This window comes from Coenobita brevimanus, chromosome 103 (assembly GCF_032717465.1).
Source record: "Coenobita brevimanus isolate Jiangsu-jjx chromosome 103, ASM3271746v2, whole genome shotgun sequence".
In the NCBI taxonomy this organism is placed as follows: domain Eukaryota; kingdom Metazoa; phylum Arthropoda; class Malacostraca; order Decapoda; family Coenobitidae; genus Coenobita; species Coenobita brevimanus.
In genome coordinates this window covers 15,835,917-15,853,204 of record NC_137056.1, presented here as the reverse complement: position 1 = coordinate 15,853,204, position 17,288 = coordinate 15,835,917, and the positions used below count along the sequence as shown (strand labels likewise).

At 41.2% G+C, this 17,288-nt stretch overlaps 1 protein-coding gene across 1 annotated transcript in view; it reads right to left on the bottom strand.

The window, feature by feature from the left end:
- The window catches only part of LOC145415633 (uncharacterized), a 124,550-nt gene that overhangs the window by 71,775 nt on the left and 35,487 nt on the right, over window positions 1-17,288 (bottom strand). The window contains exon 3 of the mRNA XM_080284854.1: window positions 14,519-14,692. Coding sequence (XP_080140980.1) covers window positions 14,519-14,692 — 174 coding nt within the window. The remainder of the gene's footprint in view (window positions 1-14,518; window positions 14,693-17,288) is intronic.

The window sequence follows — 17,288 nt, the reverse complement described above, 5'->3', positions numbered from 1 at the left end:
TCCCTGCCCAGGTCTCACTGCCATCCCGCATTCCACTCCTACCACACGCGGCATACAACCCCCCCTTAGCACGTAGGGAGAGCCCCCTCAATGTCAGGAGAGGCAAGAGCTCCCTGAACTTCTTCCAACCACTTCTCACCCTAGCCACAGAGCTAGCTCCAGCCCCACCTCCAGCACACAACATGTCTCCTAAATAACAAAACTCTTCCACACACTCAAGAGATTCACCAGCAAGTTCAATTCTTTCACGTCTGACGATCTCCACCTGCTCACCCCGGCACGCCGTACACATAAAATCAGCATTATCTCGCAGTCTACCTCTGATACCACTACATCTCTTATGCACCCATTTATCACACACACCGCACAAGATGGAATTACTTCCCACGCCCTTGTGGCAAACTGCACATGGCCACTATCCCTCGTCTTTGACAGTACCGCCACCAACCCTAGATATCATCACTTTTGTTTTATCTGCATTTACCCTTAAACCCTTTTGCCCCATACCATCTCTCCACTTCCTAAACATTTCCTCCGCCTCCCTTTCATTCTCTGCAATCAACACCAAATCATCAGCATACAACAACTCCCAATGGAGTCCGTTTCTAAAGTCACGTGAAAGGGCTTCAAGTACCATGATAAACAACATGGGACTCAAGACTGACCCCTGATGCACACCAACATTCACGGAAAACTCATCACTCAAATCTCCATTCACTCTCACCTGGGTGTGAGCACCCACATACATGGCCATAACCACCCTAACCAGCCACTCCTCCAAGCCAAGCTTTCTCATTGCCCACTTCACCACCTCTCTAGGGACTCTGTCAAAGGCCTTTTCCAAATCAACAAAAACAAAATAAAGATCCCTTCTCCTACCAATATATTTTTCCTGAAGCTGTCGAACAATGAATATGGCATCAGTGGTCCCCCTACCTGGCATAAACCCAAACTGCATCTCATCAATATTCACTCTTTCTCTAATCATACCTTCTAAAACTCTCTCCATTACCTTCATTATCTGATCTAAAAGCTTTATACCTCTATAATTCCCTCTTTCCAGGGCATCACCCTTCCCTTTATACACATTTACAATTACACTCTTCAGCCAATCGTCTGGGACAACACACTCATAAATAATCCTATTTATCAGGTCAGTGACTAAACTCACCCCTATATCGCCTGAGGCCTTCAACATTTCGGCAGTCAACCCAGACACACCTGCTGCCTTCCCCACCCTCATCCTGCCTATTGCCTCACTCACAGTAGCAGTATCAATCAAAGGCCAAGGGCCAGACACTGGATCTGCTGGCTCCAAACCTTCCTGTCCCAGTCAAACTCCTCATTCAACAACCGGTTATAATGCTCTCTCCATGCATCTTTAATATCCTCACTGCTCACCACTACCCTTCCTTCATCATTCTTCACACACTGCTCACCTATGATATCCCGATTATCCCTCTTCACCTGACCTGCCACCCTAAATATATTTTTCCTTTCCCCATGATTTAGGTTATCAAGTAATTGTCTCTGTGACTCAGACTTTGCCCTGTATACCTCTCTCCTAGCCCTACGCTTGGCTGCCAAATATTCCTCTTTGCTACCACCCTTCTTCCATTCCCGGAAAAGCCTTCTTTTCTCCTTAATTGCAGCTTCTACACCCTCATCCCACCACCAAGTTACTTTATGTCTTGGTGGTCCTCTTGTCCAGCCGCATGTTACATCAGTAACTCTCAAGAAATTGTTCTTGAGGGCTCTGTACTGTTCATTAACGCCTCTGTCTACAGCTCCCTGTTCAGCCACCACTCTCCTCAACTCGCTATAGAAGGCATCCCTTACTACTTGGTTTTTCAGCTTCCATATTTTCCTCCTAGGTACCTGATAGGCGTCAGAATATTGCCTTTTTTATTTGTTCGTTTTTTCCACAGTGCTGTTCAGTATTTGTTAGTTAAATATTTACTGTTCTCGTATGTACTGTACTTGTAAACACTTAAATAAAGTTAAATCATTAAATAAAGCCTTGTAACCAGATAACCCGAATTATATGATTACCCATGATCGGCGTTGGAATATTGCCTTTTTTGTTTGTTCGTTAAACTCTTACTGTACTGCTTTTCTACAGTACTGTATTTGTAAGTTAAATATTTACTGTTCTGGTATGTACTTGTAAGCAATTAAAGCATTAAATAAAGCCTTGTAACCAGTTAACCTGATTTAAATGATTACCCATGATCGGCATTGGAATATTGCCTTTTTTTTGTTTGTTCGTTAAAGACTTATAATAAGAGAAAAATACATTTTTGTCTTGGTATCTTTACCTCTTTGCTCAGGTTTGCAACTTGTAGAAAACTGTGAAAACTTTCGGGAAGTGAACGAAAATCTGGGACATGACCTTGGCTTCACCGTCTCATGTATCATCTGTCAGTTCACCACCGGCTATAGTGATGAGTGGATGTACGATTTTTTCGCTCGTGGCCATGCCTAACCACACATAGTTACACCCATTATCTCGACCCAGACAGAAAATACAACCTTTTTCCTCCCTTGCAAAACACAAACAACCACCCTGTTTACGAGACAGCAATATACAGTATATTGCGAAAATAACAAGGTAAAATGATAAAGATGAACGTAAAATGATTGAGAAAGATGAACATGTTATGACGGAAGAAATACGTTTTCCCTGTCTGTAAACGTATTTATTTCTGCTTTGTATCTGTATTCGTAATAATTAGACTTATTGTTAGTTCTGAAACTGCATTACGATTCTATTTTTAGCCATTCTCGTGGTGTGGGAGCTGGAAGCTGTGACACAACTTCCTTATTGCTAATCGGACTGACCCTCCACTTTATTCTCCCGTGGCAGAGTCTAGCCTTGGAGGACGTGCAGTTTTCTCATTTAGGACTGAAAATTCAACTCTTTCGCTCCCTTTTCCAAGCATGGGCACAACGATAACGTAAAAAATAACTCGAAACTACCATAAACATATATCAAAAAGGTGAAAATGTATTCATAACATTTTTTTTTTTTCCAGCCATTCCTAACAGATTATGTACTGAAATCATTCGATATCACAGTACTGCATTTCTAAGTTAAATATGTACTGTTCTGGTATGTACTTGTAAGTTAAAGCACTGGTACCAATTAACCTAATTTATTACCTATGATCGGCGTCGGAATGTTTCCTTGTGTTTACGTACAGTATTTGTGTGTTGAAGTTTTGCTCAGGAGTACTGTATTTGTGAGTTATAACATTAAATAAACCACTTAAAGTGCTAACCACTTAAAGTGCTTTCTAGTGACAGATAACAGCAAAACAACACATTTGGGGGGTCTAGGGAGCAAAATAAGGAGTAGTTCAAATATACGCGATTTCGCACCTAACACGGCACGGTAGGAACGAAACCCTCGTGTTCCGTGTGAGTTATCTGTACAGTAAAACCCTTTTAAGTCAGCACAAAAGGAGTGGGAGCCCTGCTGACTAAACTGAGCTGCTGACTTCTGGTAGTGCCCCCCCCTCCCCCCCCAAAAGAAGCACTTACTGTGTTTGTATACAGGAACAGGGTGTAATCCAAGCATTGGGAGGACCTTGTGGTAGGACACTAAGGTTAGAAGGGCTCATGATCACTTCTGTACAAAACTTTCTAACCATGAACGCAAGTGCAGCACACAGTGCTGGATTTGATATCAAACTCAGCACATACTGAACGCATGGAGCCCCCAGCATCCATTCCTAATATGACTCGCAGCTTATCTTGAAGGCTCAGAGTCTTCAATTTCATCCCCTTCATTCCTGAAGGAGTCTGGGGTTCACAAGCAGACACAATGATGCACGATAAACAATTAAAACACTTAAAAAGTGCGCTACACTTTGTTGCAATCACAGGCGAGCAAGGCTGAAATGCAACATGTTCAGTGGTGGGAGCAGGACTGGGGCAGGGACTCAACCCTCCGACTTATTTCCTGACTCTTTGTTTGAAAAAGAAAAGTGTTGCATCACAGTGGCATGAAACCTTGCCGAGTTTGGATCTCCAATAGATGGCACATTGCCAACTAAAGAGAGCTTATTCCAACTTTTTTTTCCCCCAAAAATTCAAAATTATTGTTAACATCCACTCACTCAATGTAGCACTGCTCTTGGGTGACTGCCCTTACCTCTCTTCCATCTTTCCTTCCTTCCTCTTCTGTCTTTCCTTCATTTTTTCCTCTTCCTTCTGTGTATGGGTGATTCTACACTGAGTGACAAGCCAAGTGGTTTCCTGTACACCAGGAAACCATTCACTACGTTGGGCAGTAACCATGTAACCAAATTACGGCGCCTGGTGGTTTAGTGGGTAATTAAGGCACTCCAATCGGATTCAGCCAGGGCAGACTTCTATCCAAGGGGTGGCTGAAGTTTACTGCTCAAGTAATGGCTCAGGGATGAGTGAGGCTGGTCTCACTCATCTTAAATTCAGGACCAACTTGCCTAGCCCCGGGCTATTATGTTCCTCATGGGGCAACACAAGATTAGACGATGAATGAATGAACACTTTTTTCTTTTTTGCCTTACCGACTTAACCTTATTTCTGAAAAAAAGAATGCCGACTAAAAGGGGTCTTACTGTATATGTAAATGGTATACCAAAAGGAGTTTTTGAAAAACCCCCCTACCCCCGGGGTTGGGTTTTTTTTCAAGAATACTCCCCCAGTATCCCTGCTTGTTGTAAAAGGCGACTAAAAGGGTTGGCAGAGGGTTAGTGCCCCTCCCCGGAAAACAACTAACTAAAAAAACAAACAATAAGCCTCGGACAAGGACTGACCAAACGATGACGACCAAGGACCAGACAAAGGACATGGTTATCGGAACGTGGAATGTAAGGGGAGCGAATGATGAGGTGAAAGAGAGAGAGATTGTCCAGGTGCTTTAGGGTGCGAAAGTGGATGTATGTGGAATAACTGAAACAAAATGGAGAGGAGAAAGTGTGAGAGAATGGGAGTATGGATGGGGTATATATGCAGGAGTAGGTGAGAATGAGAGGGCAAAGGAAGGAGTATGTATAGTTGGGAGTAAAAGATGGAAGAAGAGCATAAGACAGTATGGATCAGTTGGGTCAAGGATTGTGTGGGTAAAGTTGAAAGTTGGAATACAAATGTGGGCGATTGTGTGCATGTATGCGCCAACGCAAGATCGTGCTAGAAGAGTGAGAGAAGAGTTCTGGACAAATGTAGAAGTGTGCATGGAAAAGTTTGGAAGGAATGAGAGAGTGTTTTTGATCGGTGATATGAATGGTAAAGTCGGGAGTGTGAAGGTGGATGGAATAGTTGGTGAGTGGGGTGTGCCTGCTGAGATAGATGAGAATGGGAGTGCGTTAGTGGACATTTGTGCTGGGACGGAGTTGGTGATAGCCAATACCCTCTTCAGGCATAAAATGATCCACAGGTATACATGGCGAGTGATGAGAAGGGTGGGTGGTGAACTGAATGAAAGGAAGGCAATGATTGATTATGTGTGTGTGGATGAAAGGATGCGAAGATGTGTAATGGATGCAAGAGCTCATAGAGGTTGGGGGAGTGGACTTTCTGACCACTACTTAATGGTGGCCAGAATTAGAAATCAAGTAAGATGGAGGAATAGAAGAAGGGAAAGACAAGAGGAAGGAGTAGTTGCAAGGAGAGTGGAAAGGTTACAAGAGGATGAGAAAAAGGCAGAGTATAAGAGAGAAGTGGAGGAACGATTGGGCAAATATGAACTGGAGCAGATGAGAGACGTGGAAGGTGAGTGTAGGATATTTACAGAAGAAATATCTGCAGCATGTGATGTGGTGTGTGGAAGGAAGAGAAGACGGAGGGGGGTGCAAGGAACAGCATGCTGGACTGAAGAGGTGAGACAGGCTGCGGCACAAAAGAAGAAAGCATACAATGAATGGATGAGAAATAGGGACATGGAAGAAGTTGAGAGGCGGAAGAGAGAGTTATATGTAGAAAGAAAGAAAGAGGTGAAAAGATTAGTAAGAGAGAGTAGGAAGAGAGTGGATGAGGAATTTGGAAGGAATTTGAGTGTAAAGTGGAGGGACTGTAAGAAAATGTTCTGGAAAGAGGTGAAAAGAGTAAGACAGGGTGGAAGTGAAGTTAGCAAGGGAGTGAAAGATAAAAATGGTAGATTACTAGTGGAGAAGGGAGAAAAAGTGAGCAGATGGAGAGAACACTTTAAGGAATTGTTGAACATAGAGGATGGAAGTAATGGGAGCATAAGTGGCTGGGGAATGGCTGGCAGAAGGAGGGAGGTGAGAAGACAGGAAGAAATCAGTAGGATAGAAGTTGTGGAGGAAATGAAGAAAGTTAAATCGGGGATTGCCCCAGGAATTGATGGAGTGTGTGGTGAAATGCTGAAGCATGGGGGAGAGATAGTAGTAGAATGGATGTGGAAAATGTGCAGATTGGCATGGGAGGAAGGTAGAGTCCTGGAGGATTGGAAGTCAGGTATAATTATTCCCTTGTACAAAGGAAAAGGGGAAAAAGAAGTGTGAGGTAATCATAGGGGCATTTGTTTTCTTAGTATAATAGGAAAAGTGTATGGTAGGATACTTATTGACAGAGTTAGAGAAAGAACAGAGAAATTAGTTGGAGAAGAACAGGGAGGCTTTAGGATGGGAAGAGGTTGTGTAAATCAGATATTCATTCTTAGATCTTTAGTGGAAAAGTTTCTAGAGAAGGGAAAGAAGTTGTATGCGGCTTTCATGGATTTGGAGAAAGCATATGATAGGGTGGATAGACAAGGATTGTGGAAAGTGTTAAGAATATATGGAGTAGATGGGAAGTTGTTGAATCCTGTGAAGAGTATGTACGATGGTGTGAAGGCTGTAGTGCGTGTGGATGGTGAACTAAGTGAATTTTTCTCTTTGAAAGTTGGGTTGAAACAGGGATGTGTCATGTCTCCATGGTTGCTCAATCTGTACATGGATGGTAAATCACCTAGAAGAACACAGTATGATAACAGAAAGACAGTTTGGTTTCAGAAAAGGAAAATCATGTGTTACTAATCTTTTGAGTTACTATGACAGAGTAACAGACACATTACAGGAAAGAGAAGGATGGGTGGATAGTATCTATTTAGATTTCAAGAAAGCATTTGACACAGTACCACACTAAAGACTTTCATGGAAACTGTACCATCAAGGAGGAATTCGAGGCAAACTGTATTGTTGGATGCAAGATTTTCTCATGAAAAGAAAAATGAGAACAGTACTAAGGGGAAATTACTCATCATGGAAAGAAGTGACTAGTGGAGTACCACAGGGCTCAGTGCTGGCACCAATCATGTTTTTAGTGTATATAAATGATACAGACAGTAACACTGGAAATGAAAGCTATGTAAATATGTTTGCAGATGATGCAAAAATACAAAGGAGAATTACTAACACAGACTCTTGTAAAGAGCTACAAAAAAAATTAAATAAGCTTCATGAATGGAGTAATACATGGCAAATGGAATTTAACCCGCCCCGTCCCAGAGACGTGAATTCACGTCCTCACATGACGTGCACTCATATCCCGGAGACGTAAATTAACGCGGCAACATTGCAAGGTCCCTAATTTGCACAATTTTCAATTTTTGCGAGTGATTTTTGGCACGTATACACGGGACACCTACCTCTACAAGGTGCCAGGCAAGGACAATGCCTTACTCAGCATGACCTCCCCCCCCCCCGCATGACCTTTTCTCAGCAATTCACCTGTTATCAGTGACCTGGCCAGTAAAGCCATGTCATGCCACGGTACGAAATTCAGGGCCAGAGTGATTCCCCAATCGATGACAATGTGGAGGACAAACATTAGAGAAAGAAACAGTCAGAAATGATGATCAGGTAATGCGGCAAAAAAAAGGTCAGGAATGGTGATGAGTTAGTGAGTGAAACAATGCTTATAATGCCGATATTACCGTTTGAAAACCGATATACTCTCGTACTACATATAAATTCGTACCAAATAAATAAATACCATTTATGAGTGATGTAGAATAGTTATCCTCCCATAGAACTCGTTTTCTTTGCAGCCAGCCTGATAGAAAACCCTGTAAGGTAAGGAGGTACTCCTACCTGGATCGAGTATTTTAAACCTCAGGTGAGCGATTTCTCTATGAATTTTCAATGTTTCTCACCAAAAGCGGATGTTTGAGCCAAAAAAAAAAAAGAAAAAAAAAGAAAAGAAAAAAAAAAAGGTCCCAAAAAGTTCGGACTGGGGCTTACCACTGCCCAGAAAATGTCGGGATGGGGCAGGTTAATGTGGACAAGTGTCATGTAATCAAGTTTGGTAAAAGTGAAAAAAGACCTGATTGGGATTATACATTAGGAAATAAGACCCTACACACATCAGAAAGAGAGAAGGGCCTAGGTGTGATTGTCAATAACAGACTATCTCTAGCTGACCCCATCAGCGAGAAGGTACGGAACATGAATACACTGCTTGCCAATATGAGAATAGCGTTTAAATACATAAATGAAGACATGCTAAGAAAGATAACATCATTCATCAGACCAACCCTGGAGTATGCATCAGTAGTCTGGAGTCCTCATCTCAAAAAACACATGGACAAGATTGAAAAAGTTCAAAGGGCCACAACATGATGGGTACCAAGATTAAGGGATCTAAGCCACGAAGAAAGACTAAATAAACTGAATCTACCAACACTACAGGTGAGAAGGAATAGAGGTGACATGATTATGCTATATAAATGTATATCAGGGAAGGAGAAAATAGACATAAATGATTACTTAACCTATGGGGAAGCATCAGCAAGAAGACACTGCAAAAAACTGCATAAAAAGAGAGGTGATAAAGACGTAAGGAAATTTAGTTATCCAAATAGAGCAATTGATCAGTGGACTGCACTACAAATGAAATAGTGTGTGCCAAAACAATTCACAAATTTAAGGATATGTATGATAAATATGGTTTAAGACACGGGACAGTACGAGCTTGACTCATTCCTGTAAAGATACAATTAGGTAAGAACACACACACACAGAAAGAGAGAGAGAGAGAGAATGTGTATGTATTTACCTAATTGTGGTATACAGGAAATCAGCTACGCTTGTGGGGTCCCGTCTCAGTTTCTCAATAATTCAAATTTTGCTTTAAACCATTTAAGTTTTTAGACTGGATGATCTCTTTGTCCAGGCTATTCCACAGGTCTACGCATCCATAAGGAAAACTGTATTTCTTGATATCCTTCATGCAGCTTGGCTTCTTCAGTCTTATTCTGTGTCCTCTTGTTACTCTCTTATCTCATACAAACAGATCTTCTCTGTCAATTTTTTCTATTCCCATCATGGTCCTGAACACTGCAATCATGTCACCCCTCTCTCTCCTTTCCTGTAACAAAGACAAATCCAGCTTTTCCAGCCTCTCTCTGTATGACAGATCTGCCAGACTGGGGACCATCTTGGTTGCTGTTCCTTGTATTCCCTCAATCTTGTTTATATCCTTCTTTTTGTGTGAGGACCACACTACTGCTGCATATTCTAACCTGGGGCGGATCATGGCCACTATCAATTTTTTCATCATCTCCTCACCCATGTAATGAAATGCTACTTTTATGTTAGTCAAGAGTTTATATGTCTCTCTAACTGTCTTGTTAGTATGTTTTTCAAGGGACAAACTATCCTGGACCAGCACTCCTAAATCTTTCTCTTCTCTTGCTTTTGTAATTGGTTCATTACCCATCAAATAATTCAGTGAAGGCTTCTTGATACATTTACCTATTTCCAGTATTGTACAATTCTTTGCATTGAAGTTCATTTCCCACTTCTGGCTCCAATCATGTATCCTATCCAGATCCTCCTGCAGCATTTTACAGTCCTCCTCAACCTCTATCTTCCTCAAGATCTTTGCATCATCAGCAAACAGACTTGCATAACAGTTCATTCCATCTACCATATCTATCTATCTATAGCCCGACGCCCTAATCCCGTGAAGGGTGGCCGCAGACAAAACGCCTCCAAGTCACTCTGTCACCCACCATTTGACTACCCTCCCCCCAACTCACCCCCCCCTCCCTCATATACCTCTCAACTCCATCCCTCCACCTCATCCTCGGTCTACCCCTCCCTCTCCCTCCCTCCACCTCACCTACATACACCCTCTTAGTCAGTCTTTCATTCTCCATTCTCTCCACATGTCCAAACCACCATATCATTTACATAAATCAGGAACATTACTGGCGCTAAGAGCGAGGCCCGTGGGACTCCACTTGTTACTTCCCTCCATCCAGACATCCTGTCCTTTATTACTGTCCTCATTTGTCTGTCTCTCAAAAAGTCTCTCATCCATTCAAGGAGGTTTCCCTTCAGTCCTCCTCTATGCTCCAATTTCCACAGTAGTCTCTTATGGCATACCTTGTCGAAGGCCTTCTCCGAATCTAAATACACACAAGCCACCTAACCGTTTCTCTCCTGTAGCACCTCAATTGCTCTTGAGTAAAAGCTCAACAAGCTGGAAATATATGACCTTCCACTTCTGAATCCAAACTGACTTTCAACCAAAATATTCATCTCTTCCAGATATTTTAGCCATCTACCTTTCAAGATTCTCTCACAAAATTTTTTGAATGTGTGTGTGTGTGTGTGTGTGTGTGTGTATTTACCTATTTGTAGTATACAGGAACTGAGCAATGCTCGTGTTGTCCAGTCTCCATATCCACATTTATCAAGTCTATCTTTACACACATGAATGTTTTTCTCATGCACCACCTCTTTGTCTAAGTCATTTCAAATATTTAAGTATTTACCTAATATACCTAATTGTGATATACACTGAATGTGCTATGCTCGTGGATTTCCGTCGCTGTTTCTCAATAAGTCAAATTTAGCTTTAAACTCGTTTAAGTTTTTAGACTGGACGGTCTCTTTGTCCAGGCTATTCCACAAGTCTATACTTCTGTAGGGAAAGCTATATTTCTTGATATCCTTCAAGCAGCTTGACTTTTTCAATTTCATTCCATGTCCTCTTGTTGCTCTCTTATCCCATACAAATAGATCTTCTTTGTCAATTTTATCTACTCCCATCATGGTCCTGAACACTGCAATCATGTCACCCCTCTTTCTCCTTTCCTCTAAGGAAGGCAAATCCAGCTTTTCCAGCCTCTCTCTGTATGACAGGTCTGCCAGACTGGGGACCATCTTGGTTGCTGTTCTTTGTATTCTCTCAATCTTGTTTATATATTTCTTTCTGTGTGGGGAACACACTACCGCTGCATATTCTAACCTGGGGCGGATCATGGCCAGTATCAATTTTTTCATCATCTCTTCATCCAAATAATGAAATGCTACTCTTATGTTGGTCAAGAGTTTATAAGACTCTCCAACTATCTTGTTACTGTGCTTTTCTGGTGACAAACTATCTTGGACCAGCACTCCCAAATCTTTCTCTTCTCTCATTTTTGTGATTAATTCATTACCCAACAAATAATTCAGTGATGGCCTCCTGGTACTTTTACCCATTTCCAATATTTTACATTTCTTTACATTAAATTTCATTTCCCACGTCCGGCTCCAATCATGTATCCTATCCAAATCCTCCTGCAGCATTTTACAATCCTCCTCAACCTCTACCTTCCTCAAGATCTTTACATCATCAGCAAACAGACTTCCATAACTGTTCCATCTACCATATCATTTACGTAAATCAGGAACATTACTGGCACCAACACCGAGACTCGAGGGACTCCGCTTGTTACTTCCCTCCATCCGGACATCCTATCCTTTATTACTGTCCTCATTTGTCTGTCTCTCAAAAAGTCTCTCATCCATTCCAGAAGTTTCCCTTTCAGTCCTCCTATATATTCTAGTTTCCACATTAGTCTCTTATGAGGTACCTTGTCAAAAGCCTTCTCTAAGTCTAAGTACACACAATCCACCCAACCATCTCTCTCCTGTACCAAGTCAATCACTCTTGAGTAAAAGCTCAACAAGTTAGAAACACATGACCTTCCACTTCTGAATCCAAACTGACATTCAGCCAAAATATTCATCTCTTCCAGATATTTTATCCATCTGTCTTTCAGGATTCTCTCGCACAATTTTGCGACCATGCTGGTTAGAGACACTGGTCTATAATTCGGGGGTTCTTCCCTGTTTCCTCCCTTATAAATTGGTACCACATTTGCCCTCTTCCATTCTTGTGGCACTTTCCCCTCTTCCAGAAAGCACATGATTAAACTGTGAATTTTATCCGCCAGTTGTTCTCTGCATTCCTTCAGTACCCAATTAGAAATTCCATCAGGTCCTGGGGCTTTCCTTACATCTTGAATGTGTGTGTGTGTGTGTGTGTGTGTGTTCTTACCTAATTGTATCTTTACAGGAACGAGTCAAGCTCGTACTGTCCCATGTCTTAAACCATATTCATTGTACATGTCCTTAAAATTGTGAATTGTTTTGGCACACACTATATCATTCGGTAGTGCAGTCCACTGATCAATTGCTCTATTTGGGAAACTAAATTTCCTTACGTCTCTATCACCTCCTTCTTGTGCAGTTTTTTGCAGTGTCCTCTTGCTGATGCTTCCCCATAGGTTAAGTAATCATTTATGTCTATTTTCTCCTTCCCTGATATGCATTTATATAGCATAATCATGTCAACTCTTTTCCTTCTTTCCCATTGTGTTGGTAGATTCAGTTTATTTAGTCTTTCTTCGTGGCTTAGATCACTTAAGCTTGGTACCCATCTTGTAGAAGCCCTTTGAACTTTTTCAATCTTGTCTATGTGTTTTTTGAAATGAGAACTCCAGACTACTGATGCATACTCCAGGGTTGGTCTGATGAATGATGTTATTATCTTTCTTAGCATGTCTTCATTTATGTATGTGAATGCTATTCTCATATTTGCAAGCTGTGTATACATGTTCCGTACCTTCTCACTGATGTGGTCAGCCGGAGATAGTCTGTTATTGTTAATCACACCTAGGTCCTTCTCTCTTTCTGATGTGTGTAGGGTTTTATTTCCTAATGTATAATCCCAATCAGGTCTTTTTCCACTTTTACCAAACTTGATTACATGACACTTGTCCACATTAAATTCCATTTGCTATGTACTACTCCATTCATGAAGCTTATTTAATCTTTTTTGTAGCTCTTTACAAGAGTCTGTGTTAGTAATTCTCCTTTGTATTTTTGCATCATCTGCAAACATATTTAGATAGCTTTCATTTCCAGTGTTACTGTCTGTATCATTTATATACACTAAAAACATGATTGGTGCCAGCACTGAGCCCTGTGGTACTCCACTAGTCACGTCTTTCCATGATGAGTAATTTCCCCTTAGTACTGTTCTCATTTCTCTTCTTATGAGAAAATCTTGCATCCAACAATACAGTTTGCCTCGAATTCCTCCTTGATGGTACAGTTTCCATAAAAGTCTTTAGTGTGGTACTGTGTCAAATGCTTTCTTGAAATCGATATAGATACTGTCCACCCATTCTTCTCTTTCCTGTAATGTATCTGTTACTCTGTCATAGTAGCTCAACAGATTAGTAACACATGATTTTCCTTTTCTGAAACCAAACTGTCTTTCTGTTATCATATTGTGTTCTTCTAGGTGATTTACCCAAGCTTTTCTTATAAGCTTTTCTAATACCTTGCTTACAACACTGGTCAGTGATACTGGTTGGTAGTAGAGTGGATTTTGTCTATTCCCTTTCTTGAATAAGGGGACAATGTTTGCTTTCTTCCAAATATCAGGTAGTTTACCTTGACTCAAGGATTTCATGAAAATTAAAAATAATGGTTTACTTAACTCCTTTGCACATTCACATAGTACCCAACACAAAATTTCACCCGGACCATTTGCTTTTCCTTTGTCTAATTTACCCAGCTCCTCCTGTATTACTTTTTCTGATGTTTGTATATCTGGCAGTATGTGTGGGCATGCATGTTCCACATAATCTCTCTCAAAATTTTTTTCCTCTTTAAAATCTATCTATCTATCTATTAGCAGACGCCTCAATCCCGTTTGGGGTGGCCACAAACAAATCGCCTCCAAGTCGCCCTGTCCCCCGCCATTTCACTGCCCTGTTCCCAACTCACACCCCTCTCTCTCATATACTACTTGGAATTTCTTGTTTAGTGCTTCACAAATATCCTTCTCTTGCGTATAGGTGATACCCTCGTCCGTAATGGATTGTATTTTATCTTTTACTTTGGTTTTGCTTCTGATGTAGCTGTAATATAGCTTTTGTTGATCACTACTTTTATTTATGATATCCTCCTCAAACTGTTTTTGGGCTTCCCTCCTTATTCGTGTGTGTGTGTGTGTGTGTGTGTGTGTGTGTGTGTGTGTGTGTGTGTGTTGCCCCTCTGAGGTGTAGGGGTCTACTGGGTTACTGTAATCTGAAATGTCAAGGCCTGAATGCAAGAACGAGGCCTGAGCCGGACTTGGGGCTTGAGTCAGTCTTAATTCAAATTTAAAACATGCCTGCTAAACACCAACATACAGAAACAAGTCCTGAGCCTCATGAATCCTGAAACAGGATTTCAGTACTTACCAGCCATCCTTGTGATGAGTTTTGTAGCAAGGGAAGTTGGATTCTGTGGTGGGGGCTTCTGTATTCCTGCATTTTTTTCTAGCCATTGCACCAGCTCTGTTCTCACTTGGTCTCGTCCCACCCAACCCCCATGGTATGCCACCCATACCACCACTTCCTCTAGTCCTGTCGATTCTGTGGGTAAATGATGTACAGCTGAGCCCAGCGGTTCCTGATACAGGTACTTGAGCTATCAGTCTTTGAAGATACAAAGGGAATGCTAAAGTAGCTAACACTATCAGACACTTGACCTATTAGTTACTGTAAACACATGAAGAACACTTAAGCAACAGAATGACTTAAACTATCAGCCTTTGTAGATACAGGCAAAATGTTTAAGCAGTAATATAGTCCAATTACTATTAAAAGGTTGTTTCAGGCAATTTAGGAAAATGTGGCCATGGCTTTTTCTATCATGTAGATGCCAACAGGGACATAGGTCCATCTCCTACCCTTAGATGTTCTGGACTAAAAGCACCTTGACTTAGGCCCCTACACTTACAAGCGAGCAAAATGGGATTTGGCAACTACTGTTTTTACTGTGGCTTCCAAAAACTCACAGCAGTTGTCATATCCAACACAATGTACAGTACAACCCAATGTACTACAGATCTGTTACTTTAACTGAACATTATGTTACAAAGTATTAAATTAGGATGGATAAGACAGTACGGACTGGGTTAAACTGAGTCTGTTAGGTTTGGTTGAGTCAGTACTGTTCCTTATTAACAAGGGTTATCAGTAATGAGAAGTGGTAGGTGGGGGCGCTCATCATCCACTCACTTGATGTAGTGCTGCTCTCAGGTGCCTGCCTTTTCCTTTCTTCCTTCTTTCTTTCCTCCTTCTGTTTATCTTTCATTCTTTTCTCTTCCTTCTTTCTACAGCAACTCACTAAGTGACAAGCCAAATGGTTCCTGTACACCAGGGTACCATTTACTATGCTGGGTGTAACCATATAACCAAACTATGGCACCTGGTGGTTTAGTGCGTAATTATGGCGCTCCAATTGGATGGAGCCCATGCAGGTTTACATCCAAGGAATGGTTGGGGTTTATTGCTCACATTATGCCACTCAGGGATGAATGAGGCTAGTCATTCTCATCTTAAATGTCAAGACCAAATTGCATAGCCCCAGGCCCCTACACTCCACATGGGGCAACACTGGATTAGATGATTGAATGATTGAATGATCAATAATGAGACAGCATTTTACTGCAGTAAAATTATCAGACATAACAGAGCCAAAGGCACATCCAGATATGAAGCGTCCAGATAATCAGGGGATTACTGTACAATAACTCATGCAGGTCAGACATATTGATTTACTGTTGTTCATCTCCTGATGATCTTATTCAGCTTATGATAGACAGACTTTCCAAACTAGACAGGTCTAATATACTGTATAGTCATCCCCTGGCTACTGTGAACAACTGGTACTGCACATGCCAGTGATACAGTACCAAAAACTTGTAATAAGGAATACTTAGTGCCTATGTGATAGAATGGCTGTACCAGTTCACTTCTTATTTTTACACTTCGTTTTCCATATTTTTTTATTATTTTTAAGGTACTAAATGACTGCTTCATGGTAATTTTGTTTCTCCACTGTTTTTATTCATGATCTGTTTTCCTGAAGCATGTTGTTCCTAGAGCAAAATGGCAAACACTTCCTAAAAGCTACTTAACTGTACCAAAATTAATTTGGATTTCCATTTTGGTATGTCAGGGTATGTTATTGTCAGTGAGGTTAGGTTAGGTTAACTGTACCAAAATTAATTTGGGTTTCCATTTTGGTATGCCAGGGTATGTTACTGTCAGTGAGGTTAGGTTAGGTTAAGGTTAAGGTTAGTTTTTACTGGGTTAAATTAGGTTTGGTTATTAGGCTAGGTCAGGTGGAGTTAGGTATGGTTAGGTTGAGTGTGTTTGGTTATGCTATTTTGGTTAAGCTATACTATACAGTGATCCCTTGGCTATCGCACATAAAACCGAACATGGTACGTGATACAGGAATTGTGCAATGACAAAAGCACAGAATCTATGGAATTTATCCTAACTGGTACCATGGAACCCAAGTGCAAGCCCAATTTTCCCTTCTATGATAATTTAGGTCCACTAAATACATACATACTGTTATGGTAAGTATCAAAAACACACTTAAGGATGGTTAGGTTAACAGAAAGTGATAAAATGGCACAATAAGGAAGAACACGTACCACAGACAGACCAGGTTGGACATTAGGTTAGGGATTCTGAAGCTAGGGGGTGTCGAGTCAGTGGTCTCAACCACTTAGGATTAACTCCTTGAGTATGACCTCATCTCTGAATCCCTTAAAGCCATCAAAAAAAACAAATACTGCACCATCAATGTCAGCAGAAACCAGCTGAGGTTCATGATTACACTGTTTTTGAGCCGAATAATGTGCTATAATGGTAGGAGTGCAGATTTTAAGTCCGGTGTTGCTGTTTGCTGATGATACAGTACTGTTGAGTGAAGATGAATGGGAGTTGCATGGTTTGGTGAATGAATTTGGGACAGTGTGTAGGAGGAGGAATCTGAAAGTTAATGTAAACAAAAGTAAAGTTATGGTGTTTGAGAGGAATGAAGCCACAGAGTGTGCAGTGAGGCTGGATGGTGAGGATATGAAGAATGTGAGTGCATTCAAGTACTTGAGTAGTGTGATGAGTAAGGATGGAACTTTGGGGGATGAAGTGCATGAAAGTGTACAGCAGG